Source organism: Taudactylus pleione, unplaced genomic scaffold (genome assembly GCF_031769625.1).
Source record: "Taudactylus pleione unplaced genomic scaffold, aTauple2 ptg000016l, whole genome shotgun sequence".
NCBI classification, from domain to species: domain Eukaryota; kingdom Metazoa; phylum Chordata; class Amphibia; order Anura; family Myobatrachidae; genus Taudactylus; species Taudactylus pleione.
In genome coordinates this window covers 26,705,721-26,726,537 of record NW_028284418.1, presented here as the reverse complement: position 1 = coordinate 26,726,537, position 20,817 = coordinate 26,705,721, and the positions used below count along the sequence as shown (strand labels likewise).

General features: G+C 45.0%; 1 protein-coding gene across 3 annotated transcripts in view; it reads right to left on the bottom strand.

Annotated features, from left to right (window-relative positions):
* The window catches only part of CARD14 (caspase recruitment domain family member 14), a 104,578-nt gene that overhangs the window by 49,139 nt on the left and 34,622 nt on the right, over window positions 1–20,817 (bottom strand). For all 3 annotated transcript variants that reach the window (XM_088475174.1, XM_088475189.1, XM_088475182.1), the window contains 5 exons: window positions 19,283–19,408; window positions 17,306–17,458; window positions 13,259–13,387; window positions 9,998–10,098; window positions 6,022–6,095 (listed from right to left, as the gene is read on the bottom strand). In XM_088475174.1, coding sequence (XP_088331300.1) covers window positions 6,022–6,095; window positions 9,998–10,098; window positions 13,259–13,387; window positions 17,306–17,458; window positions 19,283–19,408 — 583 coding nt within the window. The remainder of the gene's footprint in view (window positions 1–6,021; window positions 6,096–9,997; window positions 10,099–13,258; window positions 13,388–17,305; window positions 17,459–19,282; window positions 19,409–20,817) is intronic.

Below are 20,817 nucleotides of genomic sequence, written 5' to 3'. Positions count from 1 at the left end.
GGCAAATGCATGCAGGTGGCTCTGGCAGAGGTGTAGCGTGTAGCCAGGGTGCCCGAAGCACGTGTGTGCTTAGGTGCCCCCCCGTCAAGTGTTCCAGGGAGGAGGCGGGTCAATATGGAATTAATGTAAAGTAAAAATAAAGATATGGGGCAGCCACCTGTAGTGGTGCCCATATGCAGTACCCCCTGTGCCCCAGTAGAGGACCCCCTTATACAGGCCACCAGTAGTGATGCTCCTATGCAGTGCCCCTTAAACAGTACCCCCAGTAGTGGTCCCCCCTGTGCAGTGCCCCTTGTGACCCCAGTAGTAAGCCCCTTATATAGTGCCCCCAGTAGTGGTACCCCCTATGCAGTGCCCCCAGTAGTAGTCCCCCCAGTAGTAGTCCCCCTCTTGTAGTGCCCCCAGTAGTGCTCTCCCCCTTGTAGTGCCACCAGTAGTAGTCCTCCCTTTGTATTGCCCCCAGTAGTAGCCCCCCCTTGTTGTGCCCCCAGTACTAGCCCCCCTTGTAGAGCCCCCAATAGCAGCCCCCCTTTGTAGTGCCCCCAGTAGTGCTCTCCCCCTTGTAGTGCCCCCAGTAGTGCTCTCCACCTTGTAGTGCCCCCAGTAGTAATCCTCCCCTTGTAATGCCCCCAGTAGTAGCCCCCCCTTGTTGTGTCCCCAGTAGTAATCCCCCTTGTAGTGTCCCCAGTAGAGTTCTCCTCCTTGTAGTGCCCCCAGTAGTGTTCTCCCCCTTGTAGTGTCCCCAGTAGTAGTCCCCCCCCTTGTAGTGCCCACAGTAGTGGTCCCCCCCCACAGTACACACACGTAATAAATAATAAAAAAAAACACTTACCTGATTCCCTGCTCCCGTCGCCGCCATCTGCTCCTCCGTCTGTCCTCCCTGGCCGAGCCACTCTGCATTATGGGAGAGACTACGTATGATGTCATGACATCTCTCCCATTACCCACTGCAGGAGCCAGAAGATGGAGCGGCTCCTGCAGTGGGCACAGCAGCAGTCAGTGAGAGTCTGACAGACTCTCATTGGCTGCCACTCAAAACAAACACACAGCTGCCAGAGCCAGCGGCTGTGTGTTTGTAACTCCGTCCGGTCAGCGCTACACGCGCGGTGCAGCTGTGCCACACAGACACAGACTGCCCACGGCCCGCATGGCGCTGTGGCCCGGAGGGCACATGGCACCCTGCCCCCCCCATCCCAGCCCGCTGGTCAGCACGACTCCTTTATAACGGCCGCTCACCAGCTGACACCTGCTTTATTGTCCTCTCTTCTGCACACAGAGCTCCGACTGCTGACAGCAGTGGCCACTACCAGGTACCGCTGCTCACAGGACGTAGCACGGACCAGTCCTAAGACTTCCACCGGGCGGCTCCACAATAGTGGTAATCCTGGATTGATTCATCTTTGTCACCGCATCTACAAGTAATTCCCCTACATTGGTAGGAGGTTAGAACATTCTCTGTATGGTTACGGGCATATCAGAACGACATTCCGGGCACTGCCCTCTGTTTCCAAGCGAAGTTCAAACCGGGAGCTACAATTTTAAGGTCAGCTTGTATTGTGCATAATACCACCGTTAATAAATTCATTAGTGAAACTTGCACAGCGATCAAGATTTCACTAGTTTCACTTCTAATATCCGAGACTACCTTTTCACCTCCACTCATTGGCAGAGGTGTACCAATACAAATATACATAATTTTGAGCTATATTACTTTATTTTATTTATGTGTATGTCAGCAGTGTCCAGTACACAATTTATACTTTATATGCATTAATATAGACTCACATGTTTATGTTATCATTTTATCTAATTTGTTATATATGTTATGGTTTTAATTTATTATTCAATAGAAATTAATTGATATTAAACATCATATTGATACATCCCATTGCGCTATCATCCATTACTGAATCTTTTCCGTGTTTTTTTTGTTTACTTAATTTCCCCTTGGTGCACTATAGGTCCCAGCATGCTCTGCTTGTAGTACTACAAACTCCGGTATGCCAGCCATTTAAAGGCAGCTTTCTGGGACCTGTAGTACATAAGGAAAAAATTATAACTTGTTCTATTTTTCACACATTAACCCACAATCACAGCCCTAGGATGTTAGGAATAGCCCAAGTACTGTCAGTACAGGAATGGGTTCCCAAAGGGGGGACCGGCATTTTTCCTTAAGGGAATACAGCCTCATGCTGAGCAGCCTAAGGGTTGTTGGCACTATGGACCCCACATTGATTTCTGTGGACATTCTATGTCTCCATAGAGCTAGTGCAATGTCCAATTGTGCGACTGATGGTGAGTCATTTTACGCACAGTGGTGAATTAGCTAAGCAGCTGGAGTTGTCTCAGTAGAAAGCCCATCGGCTGTGGCATTAGCATAAAGTTGCAGCCGTTCTGCGAAAGAAGATGCAGTCGCTGCTGCACTAGTGTCCTCAGAATAAGGCCCTAGGTCTTACCTATCCCTGGAGGAAACAAACAGGAAGCTTGTTGCCAAAATGACCATATGGTCTTGAAGAGAATCACTGTCTGACATGAGCCTCATATAAAAAGGAGATCCACTCAGATAAAATAATCATCCAAGGCCTGTTTGCATCCTGTGGGTCAGATACTTCCCCTTTATTTTCATACTTTTTAAACCATCAGATAATAAAACACAATTGTTTGAATTACTAATTTTTTAAATCCCTGTTACTTTTGTGGTAACTTGTGACATATATAGGCTTACCATATTAGTGTTCTTGCTAGCTTGTTTTAGCACAGCGCCGCGCCCTGCCTGATTTTAAAAGGGTGAAATGCAGCCGGTACTTTTTAGCAGTGCCCCCGCTAAAACAAAATGCCCTGAGCCTTCCCCACCTGCGGGCTAAATGTAGAGGGCAGTATTAAGAAGCTGGCAAGACAAAAATAAAAGAGGACTGGCATAAGAATTAAGACTAGTAGAAAAGAAGATAAAATAATATAAAAAGAGTGTTGTGGCTGGAGTTTCTTTTTTGTACTATTGAGTAAGTGCTAGGGACCTGGGGCCTTATTCAGAGATAAACGCAATGGCGATTCCATATGCAGGTCGAGCGATTGTTTGACTATTGACTAATTTGGTGAAAATAATTTTTTAATGAGCTTCATTTGGTCAATAATGAAATGACAATTTTGGGGTGAAAAAAATAAAAGTAGTGGAAAATGGATTTAAAGTACTGGGTCAGGTACTTGGGGGGCTGTGTGGATGAAACAGGTGTTTTTAGGATTGCAGGTGGCTACAGCAGGTGTATGTTTAACATTTTTTAAAACTGCACTTTATAGACACATACATCAAACTCGAACCTATCCGAGCCTGCACATCCCTAATACTAACACCCATTTTAATGTACCCACAATTTAACTACAGCAATTATTTTCTCCAAAAAATATTGCTTTTACCATTTTGCAACACTTAAGTAAATATATATATAACAGCCATTTGACACAATTTAAGAACCCAAAATACTTTTATTAAGGCTATTAATACACTTCTATATTGATTTCCTATGTCAGTTAGCCTTTTTATGGGGTACACATAACAAAATAAACACTGTGCTGGATAGAAACAGCCACCAATTGACACAGTATAATAATTTATTGTAACAATAAAGATATTTTACTACACAGTAAAAACAACTGACTAGTCACTGCAAAATGTATCTGTGTTCAGTCTAGAATACACATAGAAACAGCGCTGCTGATCGTACAATGAACTAGCATATAACAATAATGACACAAACCATACATACAACATAAAATATGAAAAATATAAATGGCAGTGAATAAAAGTCCAGCTGGGTATATATAAATGAGGCAGAAGAAATCTATACGTATAGACCGGATAAGGAGAAACGGAGGATCATGTAAAATGTCCATGGATTGCTTAATGTCCGTGTGTAACATATGAGAGTTACCTTCCTCTTAGTTTCATAGCACAAGCACCGGCTGCTTTAATCGATTCCTTCCAACAACAAAGACTTTGCTAGTGACCCTGTGTTGTTGTAGCGCCAGGGCCGGATTAAGGGGGGAAGGGGTGACAGGGGCGGTCGTTCCTGGGCCCCCACACACGGAGGCCCCCATTAGCGGCCGCTGTCTGCACCTGCCGCTAGTGTCCCCTCCGCTAGTGTAGACCGCAGTGAGCGTGGCCACACTACAGTGACATACACATAGCCACCAGCGGCGGATGTGTGTATGTTACAGCAGCCGATGAGAGTCAGACAGACTCTCCTTGGCTGCTGCATCAACTGAGGGAGCCGGCTGGAGCTCACTCATGAGCTCCGCCTTCCGGCTCCCCTGCAGCGGGTGATGGGAGAGACGTCATGACGTCTTTCCCATACTGTAGTGCAGAAGAGCCGGGACTCGGAGCGGACAGCGGTGGTCGCGCCGGGAGCGGGGATTCAGGTACAGGTTTTTTTTTTGTGTGTGTGATAAGGGGCACTGTCACTGTATAGGGGGGCCGCTACAGGGGTCACTGTATAGGGGGGGCCACTTCATGGGGGCACTACTACTGGGGGCAATGCATAAAGGGGGGCTACTACTGGGGGCAATGCATAGGGGGGAATACTACTGGGGGCACTATATAAAGGACACTGCATAGGGGTCTACTACTGGGGGCACTGTATAGGGGGGATCTGCTACTGGGGGCACTTAATAGGGAGGGGACTACTACTGGGGCACTGCATGGGGGGCACTACTACTAAGGGCAGTGCATAGAGGGGGACTACTGGGGGCAATGCACAGGGGGAAAACTACTGGGGGCACTATATAAGGGGCACTACATAGGGGGGACTACTACTGGGGGCACTGTATAGGGGGGACTACTACTGGGAGCAATGCATAGGGTGGACTACTACTGAGGGTAATGCATAGGAGGGACTACTACTGATGGCAATGCATAGGGGGGACCACTACTGGGGGCACTGTATAGGGGGGACCACTACTGGGGGCACTGTATAGGGGGCACTGCATAGGGGGGACCACTATTGGGGGCACTACTACAGGGGGCACTGCATAGGGGGGACTACTACAGGGAGCACTGCATAAGGAGCACTGCATAGGGGGGACCATTACTGGGGGCACTGCATAAGGGGCACTACTACTGAGGACATTGCATAAGGGGCACTTCTACAGTGGGCATTGCAAGGTGCATTACTACTGGGTTCATTAAGGTGAATAGAAAGAAAAAAAATTCCTAGGGTGACAAGAAACGGTGGTATATAGGGGCCCCCACAAGTTCATTACCCAGGGGCCCCCACAGACCTTAATCCGGCCCTGTGTAGCGCCCTGTGGCAGCTCTTTGTGCTGGATCCGTCCCGGACCTGAAATGTCCTGCGGCTCACTCTCACCACTGGGTCCCAACGGCTGTAGTATTGGGACCAAGAGCTGTAGCAGTTAGCACTAGGGCATGCAGTGTGCCAGGATCAGCAGATACGCCGTGTCTTAGTGAATCACAAACCTCAATTTACGGTGCTTGGTGGGAAGGAATGCCTCTTGAGCTCAGTCTCGACAATGTGACGGTAAGCAAGGCAGAAATTAGTTTCATCCAACACTGGATTTTTTCAAGCTTTTTATGGGGTACAGAGTGATTTCCCCAAAATGTGCTGCACAGATTTTGCACGTATGCGTTATTGCATCTTTTGTAATAGGATAGGGTGAAAAAACGGGAGAGCGCATTGCCAAAAGACGTGAAAATATCATTCCAAAACACGCAAATAGTGTGAAAACTGAAAATGTCTCTGAAAAAAATCTTCCCCATAGGCTCCATCTAGTTCTAGCTCTATCTACTTGAAAGTTTTATCCAATCAGATAGTGAGCAGAAAACCATAAAAATAGTAGTTTGTACACAACTTCTCATAAATTCAATTGGTTGAGTGAGACATAGGAAATGGCGCTACACATTGCCAGGTACATTAATGATCTCTAGCAGCATACCATATATTTTTAAAGTGGAAGTTATATAACAATTGTGTGATATACTGTATATATTCTGTATATCAGTGTGTTTCTTACCTTTTTTGTACTCATATTCAAAGTCTGTTTCTGTCCTCTCTGCCCCCAGAAGGTAGGGGAGGTCATGGCAGCAGCTGTAATGTGAAGAGAATTGAGATTTTTATTTAGTAGGTCTTTATTTTTATTTTCTATTTATTGACTGGCTACCCACTGGCATTGCACCCTGCAATTGCATTTGAATTTTACTTGGTCCCATTCCAATATGCATGGACTCAGCATTAGATCATCTGCGTGATCCCTGGCCGGCTGAGTGACAATGGGGTCAGCAGACCGCCATCGCAGATAAGGGAAAGAGGCCAGGAAATTTCCATCAGCAGACGGAGATACTGGCCTCCTCCCTCCCCTAATGGAGGCAGCGCGCGTCTGTTTTGGGAAAACGGAGGCAGTCGCCCCCAAACGGCAGCAGACTGTCACTGACTGACAGTCTGCTGGTGCTCTGCGTGCAATCACACAGGACCCGTTTTGCACATGCACAGTATGGGTCTTGCGCCAGCACAGATTCCCGATTGTTGAGAATCTGCGTTTAGCAGTGTACCTGTGTGCACTGCTGAATGAGGCCCTATGTATCTATAGCAGTTTGTGCCAGTGAGACATCAGGAAGAAAGTAGCGTCAATTCATGTATTAAATATTTTGTTCAATAGAGTCCTCATCACGTTTCATTGTGTAAATAAGTTCAAATCAAACACTAATGCTGGGCATACACACTACAATTATGAGTAAGATATCTGTCCAATCTGGCTCGTTGGAATGAAAATCTGGTAATGTATGGGAGCCAATGACAATCAACCATATGGTCTTAAACACTAGAAAATGGACGAAAGTGATTGGTCAAATTGGTTAAATTCATTTGATTTAACCAATTTGTCTGGATGACAACTTTAGTCCGTTTTACAGTGTTTTTGAGCAAATAGTCGATTGTCATTTGCTCCCATACATTACCAGATTTTCATTCCAACCAGCCAGATTGGACAGATATCTGACAGATAATTGTAGAGTGTATGCCCAGTATAACTAAAGCCAACACAGTCCACAATGTAGTAAAGTTGGAACCATGCCACACAAATAATTAAGTTCATCAAGGAAACATGTCACAATTTTTGGTGAACAACAAATGTATATATAGGTAATTTCAGCAAGTCACTCAAAGTAAATTGCATATAAGAAGGAAAGCTATGTATGGCAACTCATGTCAATCCACTTTGGTGAATAACGTGCAGACAGCTAAAAAAAAAAAAAAATACCATTTATACAAAGTCCAAAAAAAAGAAAGTATACAAATATATAGTCAGGTGCATAAATATTGGGACATTGACAGAATTTTCAGATTTTGGCCTTTATTCACCACCACAATGGCTTTGAAATGAAACAAACAAGATGTGCTTTAACTGCAGACTTTCAGATTTAATTTGAGGGTACTTACATCCAAATCAGGTGAATGGTGTAGGAATTACAACGGTTTCTATATGTGCCTTCCACTTTTTAAGGGGCCAAAAGTAATGGAACTATCAACTCAAAAGCTATTTTATGGACAGGTGTGGGCTATTCTCTCGTTATTTCATTATCAATTAAGCAGGTAAAAGGTCTGGAGTTGATTCTAGGTGTGACATTTGCATTTGGAATCAGTTGCTGTCGACTCTCAATATGAGATCCAAAGAGCTGTCACTATCAGTGAAACAAGCCATCATTAGGCTGAAAAATCAAAACAAACCCATCAGAGAGATACCAAAAACATTAGGTGTGGCCAAATCAACTGTTTGGAACATTCTTAAAAAGAAAGTGCATCGGAGAGCTCAGCAACACCAAAAGACCCGGAAGACCACGGAAAACAACTGTGGTGGATGACAGAAGAATTATTTCCCTGGTGAAGAAAAACCCCTTCACAACAGTTGGCCAAATCAAGAACACTCTCCAGGAGGTAGGTGTATATGTGTCAAAGTCAACAATCAAGAGAAGACTTCACAAGAGTGAATATAGAGGGTTCACCACAAGATGTAAACCATTGGTGAGCCTCAAAAACAGGAAGACCAGATTAGAGTTTGCCAAACAACATCTAAAAAAGCCATTACAGTTCTGGAACAACATCCTATGGACAGATGAGACAAAGATCAACTTGTACCAGAGTGATGGGAAGAGAAGAGTATGGAGAAGGAAAGGAACTGCTCATGATCCAAAACATACCACCTCATCAGTGAAGCATGGTGGTGGTAGTGTCATGGCGTGGGCATGTATGGCTGCCAATGGAACTGGTTCCCTTCTATTTATTGATGATGTGACTGCTGACAAAGCAGCAGAATGAATTCTGAAGTGTTTCGGGCAATATTATATGCTCAAATTCAGTCAAATGCTTCAGAACTCATTGGACAGCGCTTCACAGTGCAGATGGACAATGACCCGAAGCATACTGCAAAAGCAACCAAAGAGTTTTTAAGGCTAAAAAGTGGAATGTTATGCAATGGTCAAGTCAATCCCCTGACCTGAATCCGATTGAGCATGCATTTCACTTGATGAAGACAAAACTGAAGGGAAAATGCCCCAAGAAAAAGCAGGAACTGAAGACATTTGCAGTAGAGGCCTGGCAGAGCATCACCAGGGATGAAACCCAGCGTCTGGTGATGTCTATGCGATCCAGACTTCAGGCTGTAATTGCCTGCAAAGGATTTGCAACAAAGTATTCAAAAGTGAAAGTTAGATTTAGGATTGTTTAGTTTGTCCCATTACTTTTGGCCCCTTAAAAAGTGGTGAATAGAGGCCAAAATATGAAAATTCTGTCAATGTCCCAATATTTATGCACCTGACTGTAGAATTCTTACAACACTGGGGTCATTGGTTAGATTCCCACCTAGGGCCTACCTGAGTGGAGTTTGTATGTTCTCCTGGTGTTTATGTGGGTTTCCTCCAGGTAATCCACTTCCCTTCAATCCCACACTCCAAAAATATATTAGTAGCTAAATTAGCTTTTGACAAAATAGACGTGCGCGTGAGAACTTTGTTTGTAAGATCCCATGGAGCAAGGATTGATGTGAATGATTACATAGATGACCAAATGAGTTTTCAGTTTCCAATTCGATAAGTCCAAGACTGTAGGGAGCCCAGGACTTATGAAGTTGGATGAACATGGAAGTACATTTTACTCTTAACCACCATGCTAAGTTTTAGCTGTATCAGGGCCAGATTTAGGTGTAGCTGAGTACGCTGCTGCCTAGAAGCACCCACCACTAGCGCACTCAGGGGAACCTCCCACCACGGCTAGCTGAAACTTGGCATTGGTGCCTGCCGCACAGTTGTCTGCAACTGCAACTTGTCAGACAGTAAAAAGTAAGTATAGCAGAGAGTAGCGGTTGCCTTGTGCAGTGAAGAGCTCCACTGAATGGACTACATTTCCCAGCAGTCTCCATGGGCGGTCCATGTCTGGGTTGTGCTATGCCTGCCCTGGCGTGTAGCATCAGTGACAAGTTCATTTACATCCCTAAAGGATACTTATTTCCTGAATGATTCAGCCTTGAGTCCTAAATCCATTTGCAGTTTCTCTGGAGTAGAACTACAAAGAAATAGGGGAGGCATCTCCCAAAATAGAAGTACCATGAAGGTGTGGTGATATGCTGCCGTACATTATGGTGATGTCCAAAAGCAGATATATTTTTAATTGATCTTAAATATTGTGGCAAAACAAAGTACATGCAGTTACATAGGTGGAGATGTATCAAAGCTTGGAGAGAGATTAAGTGGATCGAGATAAAGTACAAATCAATGAGCTTTTCACTGTAATTTTCAAACACATCCTGTAAAATGACAGGAGCTGATTGGTTGGTACTTTATGTGTATCCACTTTATCTTTCTCCAAGCTTTGATACATCTCCCCCATATTATGTTATATATTCCAGTATATATAACATTTTGGGAACTTGACGGGAATAGTGCATGAATACATATCTGAGTAGGAAAATAAACATATTTGCCTATAGCTGTACAGCTTACCTTTTAGAAAGACCCGTAAGATAATCATCATGCAAAGAGCTGCACGAGATGCTTTCACCAAGTTCACTGCTTGGCTGGCAACTTAGCTCCTGCCAAGAAGACTAAAACAGATAAAAAGAGAGCAGTCAGTAGTCTGTGCCCAGATGGAAAGTGGCAGTAGTTAATGCTGGTGCCGGAATCGCGACAGCAGTCAGAATTCTGGCTCCAATATCCCGACCGCTGACATCCCAACCGTAAGTATTAGGGTTAGGTTTAGGGGTTAGGATTAGGCACTAGGGGGAAGGATAGGGGATTTAGGCTGCGGTAGGGGTGAGTTAGGTTTAGGCTTCAGGGGGGAGGGTTAGGATTAGGAGTAGGGTTAGAGTCCTTACTAGTCCTTGTCGGTATTTCGAGCGCTGGTATTATGTGTGCCGGGATCCCATATCCAACCCTGTAGAAATGATTGATGGGTCTGATTACACATTCTATATGGGGTTGGGAACGAGATCCCAGCGCACACAATAGCGGCGCTCAAAATCCCAACTGGTTTGAAATATCGACACTTGTAGGTAAGTACTCTAACCCTACCCCTAAAACTAACCCTCCCCCCTCTGCAGCCTAAACCTAACCCTCCGCTCCAGCAACCTAAACCTAACCTTCCTCCTGGCAGCCTAACTCTAAACCTCCACCTAGTGCCTAACCCTAACCCCTAACACATACCATTGGGATGTCAGCGGTCGGGGTCCTGGAGCTGGGATTCTGATTGCTGTCGGTATTCCAGTGGTGGAATTCAGAGCGCCGGCATCCTGCCTGTCTGGATGCCAAATACATCTCATTTTATGTAATATGTAGGAGCTACACAAATAAAGGTTATTAGGAATATTGGCCCTCATTCAGAGCCATTCGCTATTTGCGGTCGTTCGTTTAAAAACAAGGGGTGGCTATTCAAATGATCCGTACGCACATTGCAGTCTGTTCACACCTCTAAGTCTGAACGAACGAGCAAAACATACGCTCGTTTATTTGTTAAAAACGCCCCCTGGCCGCTCGCACCATACGTCATGTCCGCTATTTATTAGATTAATCGAGTACATCGACCAGCGTATGAACTGCTCGCTATTCTTGTGGTTGGTGTTTGCTACCACAAATTTGCGAGCAGTTCTGGCTCTAAAATAACCCAGTGACGTGGTCATTGACGCTGCTGTTTTAAATATACACACCCATAAAACGCCCGTTTTGACCTTTAAGCACGCCTGCGTTCGGATCTCCACTCCCCATTTTCAAGCACCTTCCCCTGTTACCACCCACATACGCCTCATTCTGTCACTCAAAATAGCAGGCACTCGCTATATAGCGTACAAACGATTTTCGGCCGCACTGACTGGTTCGCGCATGCGTATAACGATCCGTACGCATGCGCAGATGTGCAAACATCGCTCGGAACGAGCGTACTGCCGCTAACGAGCGGCTCTGAATGAGGGCCATTGTTTTATTAGTTTTTGGAAAACTCTGAAAAATTTTTTATTTGTAAATACATTTTGCTACACTTAAGAGATAGATAAAAAAAAAATCACAAATATGTAAAACTAGTAATAAAGAGAATAGTCTGCGCCCTGCGCCGGATCCTGCTGGTAATATTGAACACCAAATAAATTAGATCATGATGCTTCCTCTAAAATAGTTACAGCAAAATACAAACATTAGTCATTTATATAATTAAGGTAATTGGGCCTGATTCAGACCCGCTCGCAAGCGCTATGCGCTCGCGAGCGGGTTGATGTTAGGCTCCGACGTGCGCATGCACGAGACCCGGCTAGCGATGGGCGCTCCGTCGCTCCGTAACTCACACCAAAAGGGGGCGGTTGACGATTTTCACCAGTGATGTCAGTGGGAGAGCTTCCGGCTCTATTAGAGCCAGAAGCTCTCTGGGGCTTGCGGCCACGAAACCCTACCACAAGCCCGATGGTCGCGATGGTCTTGACCATCACGACCATCATCCTGGCTGCTCGCAATAGCTGTGGGTGGCCAGGAGGCCGCTCCAAAAAAACCCAAAACGCCCTGATTCAGTGTGAGCGCTCTGTCAGAGCATCTGGCTCTGAATCAGGGCCTGAGTCTTTTTTCTTTCTTGACTCTACAGAGGAGACCCAAAAACTGAGCAAAGACAATGGGGCTAATAGAAGTCACATGCTAAGTGGCCGTAGATGCAGATATTCCCCTGTAATAAGAGAGGGTCACATCTATGCGGAAGCAGCTACCCATCTGCTTTTGAAAGTACCCGTCATTACTACTAGTGCCCATTTGCACCTATCCTTGGTCATGGGCATAACAACCATAGGAGCAAATGGTTCAGCTGCTATGGGGCCCAGAGTTGAGGGAGGGGGGGGCATCTTCCTTGTCAAAGTTAACATGTGTTATATACATTATTCACCATAGGGTGGTACAAACTTTTGCTATGGGGCCTTCAAATAGCGAGTTACGCCCCTGTCCTTGGTGCAAGAAAATCTGTCTGAAAACAAATCTTTGTGGACACACACTTCTGAATAGATAACATTTCTGTCTACCTGGCCACAGAACATTCATCCTACATGAGAACGCCACCTTGCAGCCCACTCAGACACAAGGGGAAATTGCACAGAAGTCAGAGAAAGTAAAACAGAAGTCAGATCTATCAGGAAGAAGCCCCGGAAAGTAACGCTTTCAGAGATTGCTGCATACGGGCACATCGTAGCCCAATATAATGCTATGGGGACTTTTTAATACATATGGTGAACCAATTTGTGTTATACCCAACTACTTGCGTAAGTTCATCCCAGACGCCCGGAGGCAAGTTATAATTTGGTGCCCCCCCATCACAGCCGCTGACACTGTAATGTAACAATTTGCATGCAGACAGGCTATAGATAGACGAAGGCAGGAGCTGATGGTCTGACATGGAGCTCTCCACTAGTGTATGGTGGCTTCTCAGGTGCCGGGAAGGGGTGCCATGTATTGGGCGGCCGTGAAGGAATACTCCGGGTACATAGTTACAGCCCTAATTGTGGTGAATATGTTGTGGACAATGGAGGAGGTGCCCCTTCAGAGCTGGAGCCCGATGGTAGGCGCCTCCATTGTCTCCTATAGTTCTGTCCCTGCACCCAACTCTACACAAGTTCCAAAGTCAGTATCTGAACCCTGCTGACTGCTAATGAAACATATACTCCTGTTGGTGTTTAAACAGCATTTAACCAGATTGTAAGCTCTATAAACAAGTTTAATACATTTTTGTTGATGTATAGAACAAACCTCAGATGTGCTGCAAGAGGATCCCTTATCACCATCCTCAGAGGGACCTATTGCATCCATCCGCACCAGCCTCTGGTGTTTGGCTAAATGGTTGTGTATCTCTGGAGATCCTTGCTCTGCTTTTCTCATCTACCATTCCCCCCCCCCCAAAAAAAAGAAAGATAATGAGAAAAAATGCTAGTGATACTTTGACTACTAATTGACACTATCCCATAGCTTATCTACAGTTACAGTTATATACACATAGCACAATTATTTTACACATAGCACAATTATTGTTTACTGCTTATACTGTACATATGTTTTGCTCCCCATCCATATTCTGCTCTTACAGTATGGTTACTGTCCAGTCTCAGCACCACCTTGTGAATGCGGGGTGCTACTTATCTCTGCAGGTTTCTGGCCCCCATTATCTCCACATGATACAAATATTAAGTATCTTACTTTAGATGTCTCCTGACAGATCATGTAACCTGTTTGAAGTTTAGAGTACCACAAACGTATGCCGATTCTTGTAGCTCTAGCATTGTAGTTCCATGATAGAACATTATCTGTTTTTAACTATTAGCTTGTAACCTGGCACCACTTCCCCGGATGTCATGGGGAGGCATGGCATATCTTTTTTGTTCTCTTGCCCTTTTCTGACAAGGCTGGGGATGGTGACACAATGTGACAGGGGATCCCAACACTGCGCTTCTTCATGTAATACGGTGGCCAGTCCTGGCTGACCAAGTCCTGTGCTGGTTTGCACTCTTACAGGGTAAATCTCATTGTCCCCAGGTGCTGAAATTCATCCCAACTTGTCGAGGGTCAATAACGTCACATTATGGATACAGGTTTGGATTTGGTACACTGCCTCTGAGAAGTGCAGAACAGATGTTCAAGATGAGCAACGATCCGGCCGGCCAAGCACGCTCACCACAGGTCACAATTTGTTCCGCATTGAATGTCTGATTCAGGAGGACAGACGCAGAGCAAAAGCCTAGGGTGACTGGAATGCCTAGGGGCATTCCAGGTCTCTGCTGGTGCCCCCCCCCGCGCGCACCTGTCGCTGCCCCCTCCCCCACCACTGTCGCAAGAAGTACAGTGGGGTTTACTGTACTATGGATCTGAGCAAGAAGTACAGTGGGGAGACTATACTATGTATAGTACAGTGAGCAGCAACTAGAGTAGGGAGAATGTGTATAGTGATCAAAAAGTAGAGTGGTTACTGGTCATTGTATAGTCAGCAAGTAGTTGAGTATGGGTTACTGTACTATGTATAGTGAGCTAGGAGTAGAGTGGGATGATTGTACTGTGAGAACAATGCATTGAATTGAATTCCCCCCATTGTATTCACCTAGGTGCTTCCTGGCTGTTTTGGCAGTGAAACGCACGGCAGCGCTGATTGGATGGGCGAGCTAGTGCATTCCATTTGTGGGAAGTGGTGGGAGGCTGTTGCACATGCCGCGCTGCTGTGTTGGTTATGGAATGCAGGGTACTGCTGATTGGCTATGGAGACCTGAGCGCTCCATACAGAGGAAGTAGGATTATAGAGTAGTTCCGATTTGGGTCATATGTGCGCTCCACGTGAGGGTGTGCACTCCATGTGTTCTCAGTTTGATTGGGGGTGCGTTTTCTTAATTTGGGGGGGGGGGTGCTTCTGCCCATATCTTGATATATATTTGGGATAGGAGATCACTTGTTAATGTGTCTTGATAAAGGTCCACGAGTGGGACCGAAACGATGCTGAGATGCTATAACGTCACTCTGCTGCTAATGATGTGTTAAAAGCTACTTTTATGAAGACTGCTGATGCTGTAAGTTCACTGTGCTGTTATAATGTATTAAAATCTAGTTTTATGAAGACTGGTGAGTGCCCTTATTAATGTGTACATATGTTTGTGTAAATATATATATATATATATATATATATATATATATATAGTGACACAGTCAGATTAGGGGTTCCTCTCCTGGGTAGAGGACTCCTTCCTTACACACACAGCAGCTGGAAAACAGTACGCCAGACTGGATTCGAGTACAAGCTGGTCGGCGCCAGTCTTTATTGTGCAATACAGAAATCACAAAGAAATCATAAACGTAAATCCTAGCCCTGGCTGGGCTCTAACTTTACAGGTGGTTCCCTCACTACAAGAACCTGGCAGGGCCTAATGCCCTCACCAGCAACAAGGCACAGCACAGTACTTACAAATAGGTTTTTCCAAGTGTCTCTGAGCAAACTCCCTGCCTGCTCTCCCAGGTGAGACACTCAGCCCTAAACACACTAGGCTTATATTGGCCACTCTCAGGTGGAAACCCTAACAAGCCTGTTAGCAGGCTGCAAGGCCCAAAACCTGGAGTGGCCGTAGGTGGAGCCCTCCCTCTCCTCTCACCCACAACCCCCAGGTCCCAAACCAGCTTTTCAAAAAGCCGAGACTCAAGCCTGCTACACTGCAGACTTTCTCCTGGGGGTTTAAAACACATAAGACAGGAATCTGGGACAAATGTACTTGCCACAGACCACTTTACCAGTGATCCTATCACAATATATATAAATTGTATATATATATATATATATATATATATATATATATATATATACACACACACAGTATATGTATTTAAGTTTACACAATTCTTTTATTAATATTGTATAGTTTGATTGATATTTATATTGCTGTTTGGTACCTTTATATTTATACTATAATTCATGCTTTAGCACGTGTTTCTTTAACAATAAAAAATAAGTTATAAACCAATGTGTTATTTTTGTTGTCAGCGTATAAACACTGATGCTGGATACTCACTGGACGATATGTCGTCCGATCTGGTGGATTAGGGTGACATATCGGGCACATAATCTAGTGTGTACCTGCTGCTCGCTGACAATGCGTGCTCCTGCGATTCAACAGCGGCATCCTCCAGCGGCCTTGCATGCAGGGGTGATGGGGGAAATCGTTAGCGAGGGCCATGCTGCAGAATGCAGCATGACCCCTGTCGTTGCTGCTGGCATCTGCAAGTGTGCTCCCCTGCCGGCTCCAGTCACTGACAAGTTCAATTGTCTAGTGTGTACACAGTTTAAGATTGGTGGTGGGATTATCTGCTAGGGGGCACCAGTCAAAATTTTGCCTAGGGCACCAACTTGGCTAGGGCTGGCTCTGGAAAGACGCATTACAATTAGTGATATTACTGATGAACTGAACATCTCAGTGGGTACTGTGCACAACATCGTTCATGAGCAACCGGGGTACAAGAAAAACTGTTCACATTGGGTAACAAAGCGACTCACAGAAGTTCACAAAACCAATAGGATGGGATTGTCTCTCGTGCACTTGATGCGGTACCATGAGGAGTGAGTGCAGTTCAGGAGATGAAACGTGGGGTCATCATGTGACACCGGAGACGAAGCATGAATCCATGACATAGAAACATGCATCTGGGTTGCTGCGAAAAGGTGTCATATTGCTGCAGGCCACACTCAGCCAACCGCATGCATCCTCCCTACTGCCCTGACCTGGCACCGAGTGATTTCCATCTCTTTGGACCGCTGAAGACCGCTGGGTGGAAGGCAATTCGCAACCAACGGTGAAGTTCATCAACCCGTAATGTCCTGGCTTCAGGCGCTGGACACTGATTTCCTATGTGCCAGGATAGATGCCTTGGTGTACCATTGGAACAAATACTTAGACTAGTATGGGGACTATGTGGAAATATAATCTGTGCCAAGGCCATACTAATGATTATACACATATGTACAAGCTGAATAAATTTACGAAATGAAAGCTCTTGTTACCTTATTTATTATTGAACCACACTCGTACTTTAAAGTTAATTATACCTCATTGTTGCTAGCTGTATTATGTATAAGAGTTTATTTTATTATAAATGGAATTGTGACAATTTTTATTCATCAAACCTTTCAATAGAGAATCATTTTCCCTTCCCCTCTATCATCAAACTCCCCTCGCTTTAGGCTCCATATGTTTCCATCATTCCTACTATGTACAATATCAGCTGTCATTTCTCTAATTTGAACAGTGTCTGTATGATAACAGTATATCTTACCCTGTGAATTTGTAGCTGTAACTCCAAGCTTTGAGTCTGTTGCTTGAGCTCCGAGTTACATTCTGTAAGATCCATGACCTGTCTCCTTAATAAATCCTTGTCTGCCAGGAAATGGGAAATCTCAGCTTGCACCATATCCCGAGCTTTATATGCCTATATAACCATGACAGAAGATAACAAGTAAATGGAACAAGTATATTGGAAGTAGAAAAAACATGACATTTTTTTTTTAATAAACATGAATGATGTTACATGTGTACAGAATGTATTGTTGAGAAGCTCAAGGGTATATTTACTAAAGTGCAGGTTTATAGAAGTGGATATATTGCGCTGTCACAGTTGGTGCTAGTGAGTTACCTGTATCAGGTGATGAACTGGAATCACTGGAGGCCGGCTGGACTTGAACCATGGGTAACATGAATAGCTCTTTATTAGAAGAAGTGGGTAGCAGTGAGAACTGATTTTGGTGATGAGTGACTGGAACTAGAAACTTGAAGCGTTGGAGTGAGACCAGAAGGAACTTGGAGGGACCGGACTGGGACCGGCAGGTAGGCTGACTGAGCTGGTCGGGATACCAGTAGATGAGCTTGCTGACGGATGGTAGCGTGGAAGCTACTTGTTGTGGCTTGGGAAGTCGTGGGTAGACGTTGGTAGCTGGGTGGCTACGTGGAGTGGCTGGATAGCCGTGGGTAGACGCTGGTAGCGTAGAAGCTACTTAGAGTGGCCTGGGAGCCGTGGGTGAGAGATGGTAGCGTGGAAGCTACTTGGTGCGGCCTGGGAGCCGTGAGGAGAAGCTGGTAGCGTGGAAGCTACTTGGTGCGGCCTGGGAGCCGTGTGGAGAAGCTGGTAGCGTGGATAGCTGAGCGCAGTAGGCTTACGGATAGCACTGGTCTAGGAACCAGCAGGAGCCTGGGACATACTGGTACACAGAGGTACAGGTATAGCACAAGTAGTACACCACGGAATGTAACGAGATGTTAAAGCACTGAGTGCTATTAGAGGAGGATCTATATACCTAGAGTCTGGCAGCGATTGGTGGAAACAGACAGGTGGTCTGGCAGTAGCATTCAGAGTGGAGTAAGGCACAACATGCAGAGGGAGTAATCATCTCTGCAGCCCTTGAGAATCAGGACCACACCTGTGATTCCAATTAAGACTAGCAATGCTCACAGACAGAGCAGAGTCCAGGTGTTTAATCAGTGTGGGGGGAGAGCAGTCTGCACACACAGAGATGTTACAGCCAGCATGATTCAGCCAGAACAGATGTCCCAGGAGAATTACAAACACAGATCCATGGAGCAGCTGGCAGAGGTTAGTCACAAAAGGTAAAAACTAGCCAGGATCGTGACATGCGCATAGCAACCAATCACATTTTACTTATCATTTATCTAGCACCTTCTAGAAGATAATAGGTAGAATCTGACTGGTTGCTATGGGCAACATCTCCACTTCTGTGTGTATGAGGTGTATATAGAACATAAATGCATTCTGTGTTTAGTCTTGGATCCAATCCCCAATTTATTTCATTATGGTATGTAATTATTCCAAAATACTGAATATTCTGATATCCAAAATCAACCCCTTGTCCCAAGCATTTTGGATATGGGAGTCTCAACCTGTAGTGTGTGTATGCAAGGGCTGCCGAGAGCAGTCACTGGGCCCGGTTACTGAGAGGTCATGGCAAGTCCGGGGAGACGTGATCAGGTCCCTCAAAAAACGTTTGCAAAAATAGCTTTCGGCACTGGCAACCACACAGGGGGTGCCGGCACCTGCACGGGGGGACATTTATCCCCCTCAGCAGCGCTGCAATATGGGACAATGATCCCCTAACTGACCTGGGCCGGGCCCCTCCAGAGAGTTCAGGCCCGGTACTTAGTACCTGCTCTTTCCCCCTCTCGATGCCCCTGTGCCTGTGTGTATGTGGGCACTGCAGTTATACCAACTATGTTTGTGGGTACAATGTTTGCATGTAGATACCTGGTCACGCTCCTTTTGAAGTTCGGAAACCTGATTGTGGAATGCATCCATCTTATTCTTTAAGATGTCATAATTTGCCTGCAAATGACGACTGTCCTTAGTCAGGGTCTCTTTCTCCTCCTGCCACTAAAGATGCAAAATAGATAAAATTAGCTAAAATAACATTTATTAGCACAATGAAAAGAAACAGATACACGTTTTAGGCTATACTCTCTTGGATATGTTTGTCACATTCTAGAAACCTGAGAGCTGCCATGTAAATGACATTACCCAGAAGTCTCTTCCCCTTATACAAAACAAAACAGCTAAATCTACTTTTTTTTTTTTAATAAATGTTTTTATTGAAAGACCATGAAAATGAGCTTTACAATATTTTTGCATATATAGAAGTATATTGAATACATGCATGAATATACAGTTCTTTAAATAACATCCTGATTTTATAACTGCTAACAGAATTCACACACACTGGACCTCATTCAGAGGCACTCACAAAATGCGAGCGCTCGTTCTGAATGAGGGCGGCCACATCTAAAAAATGTTCCGGCCTCCTGGTCGCTCGCTAGGCTGTGGGTTACCACCCACAGCTTTAACGAGCGGCCAGGATGATGGTTGCGATGGTCAAGAGTGACGACCATCGTGACCATCGGGGCTTGAGACAAGACCCTTGTGGTGGGGTCTTGTCTGCCGCAAGCCCTAGAGAGCTTTCGGCTCTAATAGAGCCTTAAGCTCTCCCACTGACATCACTGGTGATGTCAGTGGGGCCGCCCACAAACGGCAGGCGTTCGCTTTTGAATGCCTTCGTTTGTGAAGCCACCCCCACCACGCCTACAAAACGGAGCAAGCTGTCGATCAACATCGACAGCCGCCCCTTTTGAAGTTCTCTCTCGCTCCGGGGCTTGCGCACGTGTAGTGCGGCTGCTGCGCGTGTGCACAGCCAAACATCGACCCGCTTGCGAGCACTCAAGCGCTTGCGAGCGGGTCTGAATAAGACCCACTGTGTATAAGTGGAGAACAAGTATTATAAATGTCTTGGGAAAAACAGAGATGTCTTTTCGCCAATAGAAAGTGTTATTATCAGCCATGACATATTATTCGATGTTCTAGCACAATCTATAACTCTTCAATATCCATTACCAAAACAGAAGATGTGAAATGGGGAGCGGAGTAACAGCTAAATCTTCTAATTATGGTTCAGTTGATAATTTTGAAAGTTGGATTAATTCAACTATTATCACAAATATAACATGTAATTAATAAAAGATAAATTTGAAAGCAAATATTCTAAAAGTCAATGATAAACTGGCCTTAACAATATACAAAACTGTTTGTGCTTTTTTAAGCCTTTAACTTTTCAATTGTTAAAAACAACTAAAGTTATATAGAAGGTCTGGCAAAAACGCTGCAACAGGTGTTAGACCCAACATTTCACTATATGTAATTTATCCCTTTAATAGGGAACAAGTGGGATAAAATACATCTCACTAAAATGTTCTTTAGATTTTGATTACTCTAAAAGAGATTTGGTCATTTAC